Source organism: Glycine soja, chromosome 1, assembly GCF_004193775.1.
Source record: "Glycine soja cultivar W05 chromosome 1, ASM419377v2, whole genome shotgun sequence".
NCBI classification, from domain to species: Eukaryota; Viridiplantae; Streptophyta; class Magnoliopsida; order Fabales; family Fabaceae; genus Glycine; species Glycine soja.
Genome location: NC_041002.1, coordinates 51,952,093 through 51,962,652, shown reverse-complemented (window position 1 = coordinate 51,962,652; position 10,560 = coordinate 51,952,093). Strand labels below are relative to the sequence as shown.

At 32.9% G+C, this 10,560-nt stretch overlaps 1 protein-coding gene across 1 annotated transcript; it reads left to right on the top strand.

Moving 5' to 3' along the window:
- Nucleotides 1–4,695: 4,695 nt before the first annotated feature.
- LOC114420936 (UDP-glycosyltransferase 72E1-like) lies at nucleotides 4,696–6,683 on the top strand. The gene has a single exon (XM_028386658.1). The coding sequence runs from the start codon at nucleotides 4,801–4,803 to the stop codon at nucleotides 6,277–6,279; it is 1,479 nt and encodes a 492-aa protein (XP_028242459.1). The 5' UTR covers nucleotides 4,696–4,800; the 3' UTR covers nucleotides 6,280–6,683.
- The last annotated feature ends 3,877 nt before the right edge of the window (nucleotides 6,684–10,560 follow it).

Below are 10,560 nucleotides of genomic sequence, written 5' to 3'. Positions count from 1 at the left end.
ATTGATGATCTATGTCAACATTGTGATTTTGCCAGACGGGTAAATTAAGTGGGTTTTTAAGATCAACAGATATATTTATCCTCTATTTTATACAAAGTCTATTTTTCTGATGGAAGATCTTTTTCGATGAATCTCTTCTGTTCTTGTTTAATTCCCACCCTTCTCGGTAAGGACTGCATTCGGAGAATTTCATGTGCGAAGAAAAAAAAAAAAGATGTAGCAAAACTTGGGCAATGGGGTACAGAATAGAGAATAGAGAATAGAGCAAAACTTGGGGAGGGAGGCCGTGGCATCTCCTACAGTGTATAAGGTTCGCCACCCCAATTTGCATTGGTTTAAGGGGTATTATTTCTCATGGCATGATTCACAATGTTTTTAAGTTTTGAATTTGATATTCCGCTGCGTTTGTGTTAAATTATGATAAAGACTTGCTCTGTTTGAGGGAAAATTCTGTTTTCTTTGTCTATAGGACTAATTTCTTGCAATATAACTCTTCTATTCCGAAGAATAAGCCAAAAATATTAATAATTCGTTAAAAACTATTAATAATATACTATGTACTTTTATAACAATTATAAATTTGTAACAATTTGTTTTTTTTATCAATAGCTAAGATGCTTTTTTAACTGAACTTCTCACTTCTAAGAAACAAAATTAACGCATTAAAATGTTGTGATGATTCAAATAAACGAGAGTAGTTAAAGGTGATTACTTTCTATTTTGTTACTTGTTGAGTTGTCGTAAATAGTAGTTAGTTGGAGGTCAACGGTGTGGGCCTTATGCCACTCACTATAAATAGTCAATGTGTATTAGAGTTTGTTTTTGTTGTTGAATAGAAATTCTCATTCTATAATTCTTCACTTCTCTTTTCATATACAAAAAGTGCGAGTCTATGAGCTTTCTTTCTCAACAAATTACTATTCAGAGCTTCGATTTTAGACCTGAATCTTGGTGATTGCATGGTTGCTTCGAATGGCAATTTACTTGACAACCTTCATGTTCTTGATGACAAAAACTAGGAAAGATGGTGTGTAGAAAATAGTCTTTTTTTGGCTTTCAAAATATGACTGTAAATTGTGACAGTGAAGAATTGTTATCTAAGAGTTGATTGAAAAGCTCCACGTATGCCCAAAAAAGTAGCACACAAGGCAGCCAACAAAAATATTGCAAAGCCATGTTCTTGATACATCAATGTGTAGACTCGACCAAATTTGAGAAGATTGTCTTGGCTGCAATCATAAAAGAAGCACTATCATGATGGAGACAAGCTCAAGAAGGCGGCAATTTGAGCTGTTACATAATGAAAATCTTGATAAGATCACAGATTACTTTACAAGGGTGTTGAATCTCGCCAACCTAATGAAAGGATGTGGTGAAAAGATTTCGAATATAATGATCATTGAATAGGTGATGCGCACACTGTCCTAAGATTTAACCATATAGTGGGTGCAATTGAGGAGTCAAAGAACTTGGAAAACATGAAGATTGGAGAGCTTCAGGGATAATTAGAGGCACACGAACATAGGTTGAATGAGAGAAGCCTCGAAAAATATGTTGATTAGGCACATAAGTGGCAAATCAAAAGGAGGAAAGGAAAGAGAAATATTACAGTGGTGGTTGTGCTAGTGGCTAGACTATGAAAAAGGTGAATTCTCAAGTATAAGAAGGGGAGGAACAACTTGAAATAAAATGGGAAAGAAAAGATTTGACAAGAAGAAGATTTAGTGTTATAATTTTCAGTAGGGAAATTTAGTAGATGAATGCATAAACAACAAACATGGAAGAATGAAGTCTAGTGATGAAGCTTATATTTCACAAGAGGATGGCTATAGCTCAAACCAAATGTTATTAATGGTGACTACCAATTCTGATACCAACAATTCAGAATCTTGGTATCTTGACACAGGTTACTCATATCACATGACAAGCCGCAACGACTAGTTGGATAAAGTGTACATATTCAGAAAAGCTTTGTATGGCTGAAAATAAGGCACTTGATCTGGACTAAGAGGATAGATATATTCTATTATTCTTCTTCAACAAGGTTTCTCAGAGTGTTCAATAGAGTTTAAAGTATATGTGAAAGTGAGAAATGGTGTTGATCAGTTATGTTTCTATATTAAGAAATTGATACATTCAAGGGAAATATGAAATCAGAATTTGATGAACTCATTTGGCAATCCTAAAATATTTCCCAAGCATGCAATTTGTTTACAGTAGTTGTGGTATTGTCTTGCATTAGAGAAAGCATGTACAAGAAGTGTTGAAGAGGTTTCAAATGGAGAAATACAATGAAGAAGCTACACCAGTTGAAACAAATGTGAAGTTACAAAGGAAGAATCTGAGAAGTCTACTGATGCTACTCTTTTCAAGCAGTTGATGGGATCCGTACTCTTTCTGTGTAATAGCAGGTCTAATATCAGTTATGGTGTAAGACAGATTAACTGATTTATGAGTGATATATATGAGGGCCTCACACATGGTGGTTGTTGCTAAAAACAAGATTTTGGTGCGTTGTTCCCTAAAAGTCAAGGAAAATATGTTGCAGAAATTGAAGCTTATGCTGATTCAGATCGGCAGGGAAATAAAGTAGGTAGAAGTTTATTAGAACAAGCACATGTAGTTATTTTCTTGGAGTTTCGAAATGCACCAATTTCATGTTTGCTCAAAAAAGCAAATTGTGGGTGGTTGCACTCTCTTTCTGTGAAGGTATATAGCTGTCCATATCAATCAGTAGCTGGGCTTAATAGGCCTAATAAGTTTGTTAAACTACGGCCCAAAACGCTGGTATATAACGTGACTGGCTTAAATCAATTAACAGCGGGCTAACAGCCCAACAAGTATTATGGGAATGACTGAAAACGTTACCAGCTTATTTATAACAACATTTCTACCAAATGATATGTTATCTGAGTAATATAAAGGACAGATTTAACGCTTTAAGTTATACATTCACTCAGCCTTACTCCTCTTTGAAATATACACCAAAGCTAGCTTTACAAGCGACTAACACCACCACTCCATCAACTATGATCAACTGATTACCTATGCAAACCAACCGGATGGAGAATTATGAGATAAAAATTAAAATCCACAGCGTGACGAAATGAAATTATAAAAAAAATGTCCTGAAAAAGAAAAGAAAAACACTCATGATATACCTGCTATGAAATTTACAGGAGTGATGTGGAATGAATTAAAATAATTGGAGCAAATGGTCGTCGTGCTCGTGCACACTAATTAATGATACAACTGCAGAGAAATTAAGAGTAGGTTCTACTGAAAAAACTCTTTCTTACTCTCTATTTTTTTGGGCAGGATAGGGATATTATATGTACCATTAGCGTCTGCTAAGCATATATAGTGGAGAGAAATTTGTATAAGATATTAGCAATGGGGAGGATGAGGTGTTGAGTTACTTTATCAAACACTAATCGAAAATACTAATAGAATAGAAATACAACTGTCATTTCATATAGATATCCCTTCAACACAATATAGGTCATGGAAAGGATCTCGAAGACCTACCAACGCACGAAAGTCGGGATTTTTCGGAAAATGGATTCCTATTCGAAGGGTGTATAACCACATGGATAAGCTCACACTAACCCGTCAATTTGGGATCCAATTCGGTTCCTCAGGAGGTATTGAAAAGGAATTTTGGAATGTAATAATATCGATTAATACAGATACAGAAGAAAAGAAATGGTTGTGTTGATCCCACATTAGGCCCTACAAGTGGCGACGTTGAGGAGCTTGGCGTGGCGGTGGGGTCCAAAGATTAAGCTCATAAAAGCATTGATTACATTAATGAGCCAAATCATTTATTAAAGTGTCTATTATCATTTATAAAATTGGTTGTGAATTTTTTAACCAATCATTTATTAAAGTGTCTATTATCATTATGAAAAAAAATTATGAATGATAATTTTATATTGTCAACTAATAAATGTATTTTGTTTGTTAATTTTTATAATAATTATGTTAAGAGTTAAGTGTATAGTAGTATGTAATTAAATTTTAGAGTAAAATTCTATTTATATTTTTATTTTTGAATTGCTTTTTATGATTTTCTATTACACCACTTATTTTAATGTTCGTACTTTTTTTCTTCTGTTTTTTTCCCTCTTTCAATGAATGAATAGTTATAAATGACGTGTGAAAGTAACTAAAGGTATTATTTTACTTTTTTTTTACACCAAACATATTATATTACTATTACCTACCAAAGTCAATGAGATAGATATAATATGAGATAAGATAATTAGTTCTATGTGATGGAGAGATATAAAAAAAATTATTTTTGATAAAATCATTATGTGGATAATATATTAAAAAAAAGCACCGGCTGCTACACTATTTTGATCTCAATCCATATGTCATATTATTGACATATTTGTTTAATGTTTTTAAGTGATATTTATTTTAATTACATGTAAATTTAATTAATAAAATATTTTATGTTATGGTGTACATTTTGAAAAAATTCCTTTAAATCTATAAGTCAATATGTACTACTATTAATACGGCATTATATATTTGCAAGGTCCAGACAATACATATTTACCCTACACACTTTGTACTTTCTTGCAAGCCACGGTCAACGTATAATAGTAATATTATAATAATAGAGAAATTAAAGCAAAGACGGCTACACGCTTATCAGTTCATCTCAATCTCTATATAACAAAAATCTAGGAATGTGTCACAAGACACTCCTTCGTTTGAGGAACAGGAGAAATATGAGTATATGAGTGTGTTTTTATACGGAAACTGAGAAAAGAGCAAAAAGAAACCCTCATGGTAACATCAAAGCCTCATGCAGCACTTATAGCAAGCCCCGGCATGGGGCACCTAATTCCCATGGTGGAGCTAGGCAAACGCCTCCTCACTCACCACTCCTTCCACGTCACCATCTTCGTCGTCACCACCGACTCCGCAATCACAACCTCTCACATACTCCAACAAACATCAAACCTCAACATCGTCCTTGTCCCTCCCATCGATGTCTCCCACAAACTACCACCCAACCCGCCCTTAGCAGCACGAATTCTGTTAACCATGCTCGACTCCATACCCTTTGTGCACTCTTCCATTCTGTCCACCAAGCTTCCTCCTCCTTCGGCACTCATCGTTGACATGTTCGGATTTGCAGCTTTTCCCATGGCACGTGACCTCGGCATGCTTATCTACGTTTACTTCGCCACCAGCGCCTGGTTCTCTGCGGTTACCGTATACGTTCCCGCCATGGACAAGAAAATGATTGAAAGCCACGCGGAAAACCACGAGCCGCTCGTGATTCCCGGTTGCGAAGCGGTTTGGTTCGATGACACGCTCGAACCGTTTTTATCGCCTATAGGGGAGATGTACCAGGGTTACCTTACAGCAGCAAAGGAGATAGTGACCGCTGATGGAATTTTGATGAACACGTGGCAAGATCTGGAGCCCGCTGCGACGAAGGCGGTGAGAGAGGACGGGATATTGGGCCGGTTTACGAAGGCGGAGGTGTATTCGGTTGGACCGCTGGTGAGAACCGTGGAGAAAAAACCGGAGGCTGCGGTTTTAAGTTGGCTGGACGGTCAACCGGCTGAGTCGGTGGTCTATGTGTCCTTCGGGAGCGGTGGGACAATGTCAGAGGTTCAAATGAGGGAAGTGGCGTTGGGCTTGGAGCTGAGTCAACAGAGGTTTGTTTGGGTGGTGCGGCCACCGTGCGAGGGCGACGCGAGTGGCTCGTTTTTTGAAGTATCGAATGGTGGTGACGTGGCGCTGAATTACTTGCCGGAGGGGTTCGTGAAAAGAACGGAAGCGGTGGGGGTTGTGGTCCCCATGTGGGCCCCGCAGGCGGAGATTCTGGGACATCCAGCGACGGGTGGTTTCGTGACGCACTGTGGTTGGAATTCTGTTTTGGAGAGCGTTCTGAACGGGGTTCCCATGGTGGCGTGGCCGCTTTACGCGGAGCAGAAAATGAACGCGTTTATGCTGTCGGAGGAGCTTGGGGTGGCGGTGCGGGTGGCGGAGGAGGGAGGAGTTGTGAGAAGAGAACAGGTAGCGGAGCTGGTGAGAAGAGTGATGGTGGATGAAGAAGGTTTTGGTATGAGGAAGAAGGTTAAGGAGCTGAAAGTGAGTGGAGAGAAAGCGTTGTCTAAGGTTGGATCCTCTCATCATTGGCTTTGTCAAATGAGCAAGGACTGTGAAGCTCATGTGCAGGGTTCTGAGGCTAAAGTTTCTTCTGCTTACACTACTACCACTGCTGTGCTCAGCGACGTCGTTCGCTCTTGAACCCTTTTCTTCTTCATCTTAATTATCGTCTTCAGTTTGCAGTGTTTTACAACACAAATCTCAGTTTAATTATTACGTCAATAAAAATTAATTTAATGTCAAATTATTAGTATATGAAATTGCTTTGGTAGTTAAAGCTATGTTCTAAAAAACATTTGTTCAAGATTTAGACGAGTGAAGTAAGAGAGAATTTGATACCCCTTGAAAGTCCTTAGTTCATACTTCATAGTCAGGGTCCGGGTAATAATATAGATAGATAGATCAGAAACACACATTTCATGCTTCTTATTTTTTTTTAAGAAATGTTTTCAGGACACTTTAAATCCATCTATACCTAGAAAGAGACAAAAGTTGAAGAGTGGAGTTTTTATTTCAGGACAAATAAAATATGTTATTATATAATACATGATAATGTTTGTTGTATTTTTATTTTATGAAGTTATGGAAATGTTGCCACCTTTTTTATTTTGTTTACTATGTAAATGGATTAGAAAATAATGATAAAAACTTACAAGTTGATAAAATATTCATGTAGGTTACTCAACGATATAGGTAGATTTATATTGAGTAATTATTACACTACTCAACAAAAAACTTACTATAATAAATAACTACATTTCGTGATATCTAAATCGATCTCTGTATTAATTTTATATGTAAAACTAATAAATATGTTTGTGTAAGTAATTATTTATTAAATATATAATTATTTGTTAGAAGTTAAATATTTAAATAATTATAAAAAAGAAAAAAAAAACCATTTAATAAATAATTATAAATGTTTCTTGTACAGGGAACATTGTTGCAATTACTTTTGGCTTACTTGGGCAGCAGCTTGCATACAGAGATAACTTGGTCTCTTTCTCTTGAGGCTGCTCTTCGGACCTTTATGCAGCGTATGTCGTCTCTTGTTAGTTTTGCTTTCATCGAAAGAAAAAAAAATCCTTATCCTTATAATCTTATAGTTCTTTCGAATGGCTTAGTTTCATGAAGTAGCTATGCACCAACACCATAAAATATTATCTAAAAATGAAGATCAGAATAGGATTATTTGTGGTATGAGATACTTATCATCTAGATTAAAAAATAATAATAAATTTTGACCTAGAAGTATGATAAGACGACTGATTAAAAAATACAGCTTTAATCATTAAACTTATAAAAAATACAATAAATTAGTCATAAATTAAATATGTAAGATTATTTTATCATCAAATAAGAAATAATTTGACAATTAATTGTATATTTTAAAAATTAATTTGATATTAATTTATAAAATTTATGATTAATTTATTGTTAAATTGTCTATAAAACTAATTTATTATATTTTTTTATACATTTAGAGATTAAATTTAAATTTTTTATCTTTAATGGGACTAATTTATCGTATTTCACACTTTCACTAATTTAGTTATTTATCCCAAAATAAAATAAAAAAATTAGAATAAGCATAAGAAAACCTTAGTTTCCTGAATTAAAATATTGAGAGAAACGGCCTTTAAGGCGCATGAAGAGAAAAATATTGCCATGAAACGACCTTTAAGGCCTGCGGTGATAACTATGCGTTGAGTCATTCAAGTAGACAATGTGTCTTAACCTATTTAGTAATTCACACAATCTCTAATGATAAACTAAAAACACATAAACTCGCATTAATCTTGTTATAAGAGGAAATTTTATTTTGTTTCTCTTTTTTTTTTAACTTGAATTGATTAAAAATATTTTTCTTTTAACCTTTGCAAATATTTGATATTAAAACTATATATGTATATCAAATAATACTTCTATTAAAAAGAGAAGTGGCGTTGCATGCAATTGCCAATTGTAATAAAATCATAATATGAATTGTAACTTTTTGAATAATCGAACAAAATAATTTAATTTAGAGTCAAATATTATAACAAACACGTTTTCTGATTTCTTTCAAAATACGTATAAGAAGAGAAAGATTGACAAAATCCTCGCGGACGCAGTTAAATATTCAGATAGTTAAATATTGTAGCAGAGCACACAATAATCAATAAATGTACATTTAAAATTTATTATTTATTTATTTACTTTCTTATCACACTAATTATTAAATTTATAATTATTTTTCATCCCATAATATACATGTATATATATATCCCCTAAAAAATCTAATAACACTTTTTATGAACAAACCTTTTTTTATTGATAAAAATTTATTAAAAAATAACCTTACATCTCATATTTTGTTTAATAAACATGTCTCATAATTTTATATTTTTTAATAAATTTTAATTGATACTGTATAAAAATAAGTTAATAACACTTCTGTTGCTTTTATTAATATAGTATTATTATGAATGAATATCATTACTCGCCTCACATGGGATTGTTTCCCTTCTGTTGCTTTGATTAGTATTATATTTATATAACTTTTGGGACTTTTTTTCAATCGGGCTATATATTGTAGGGCATAGTCCGTGAACTTCAATCTGAAGTTTTCTTATAACAGCAATGGAAATATAATATTTACAAGAAAAATGTTTCATGAATACGTATTATGGTATAAAACAACTAGAAAGATAATATATATATATATAGGCATTATAAGATTTATTATGTGATAAGAAGAAAAATAAAAAGAAACGAAAGATATTAACAGGATATCTAAAATAAATAAATATTTGTATATCATTATTCTATTTTTAAACATATAGTCACATATTCCACAAGCAGATTCATTGTGTTGGAAACTTCACCCTGTGTGTTTGATTTTACATTAGATAAAAAATTAGAATTAATTATGAGTTAAAATAATTTTAATATTTTTTTATTAAATTAAAAAATTTGTACTAAATTTTACTCTCAATTTAATTTTATAATAAAAATATTTAAACATAAATCATATCACTTTAAAATTAATTTGATTCAAAATTAATTTCATGTAAATTGGTCCAAACATATACTTCATCATTTTTCTACTTTGACGTGACTTTGGTGTCTCAATGTGGATTAAAACTTGTTTCTATAAACACGCTGTCAGTTTGTCATCGTCTTTCATATTACAGAAAATTATAAATAAATGCGACTGCATATGCAATTGAGTTCATAATTCGATTGATGAATTAATATCAAACTACTTTTTAATCTCAAAAAACCATATACCATTTCAAACACATACACTAAAATTTAAGCTCTATGCAATTGAGTTTGTCATCGTCTCTATTCAATTTTTTTGTTTAGACAGCATGGATGAGTGGCCTTTTCTATGAATATTCAGCACACAAGACAAGAGGATAGGTTAATTTAAGCTCACTACTCTGCAACTATTGGTTTGTGTTGAATATTCAGCCCAAATTTTAAGGCATCTTACTTTTATTAATTGCTAGAGCAGTCAAACTTGACATTTCTCACGGTCATGGTCACAACTTGAATCTATTCTATCATTTATTATTATTAACTTATTTAGACTGTCCAACTATCCCTACGTAAACTCTTTCGAAAAGGACGATAAATATAGGTTTTTTTTATTAAATGATTTATGTTTTTTTAATATAATAAATATTTTTATTTGTTTTTCAATTTTGATTTTCAATTAGCTCTTCAACAGATTTACATTTTTTTTAACTAGCACCGTCGCATTGCAAAGTGAGTTCAAACCCAGAACAAAAACAAGAACCTAATGATAAAGAAAAAAAAATCAAGACAAGACAAACTCCCAAAGCTTCAACAACACATGATTGACACTCTATTTTTTATTAAGAAAGTAAAGTACAATTTTGAAAGAAAGTTAATGGGGGTATGACCGTAAAAAGAAAGGGAGTGTATGATTTGCTGTGCAACCCGATTGTTTGGATAGAGGGACACAAGCTGATTTCGTTTTTTCTATTCTCTCTTTTTCTTCACTGTTTTTGTGTTATTTTTTTTTTCTTGATTCTATAAGAAAAGATAAGGTGTATGATTATTGACACTGAACTTCATAGAATCATAGTGCCAAACCAACACAAGGTGTATGATCGTTACAAGATCAGAACCACTCATAATTCAATATATGGTGCACAGTTAAACATTCAGGAGAGAAGCAAATTTCCTTTTGGGAAAATCATTTATAACAGTCAATGAGAAGTAATTATATATGAATCACTCTTTATTTTAAACATTTCATCAGCACCTCTCATTTTTTTTTATCTCTCTTTTCCTACCACATAATAAATTTATAATCTCTATTGCACCTATATTTTTCTTTATTTTTTCTTTATTTCTCTAGGTGTAGGATAACGTATGAGATGTTTCTCAAACATTTTTCAAAATAGC

Excerpts from the sequence above, each read along its gene's own strand:
- LOC114420936 (XM_028386658.1), top strand. The coding sequence starts at position 4,801 with ATGGTAACATCAAAGCCTCATGCAGCACTTATAGCAAGCCCCGGCATG.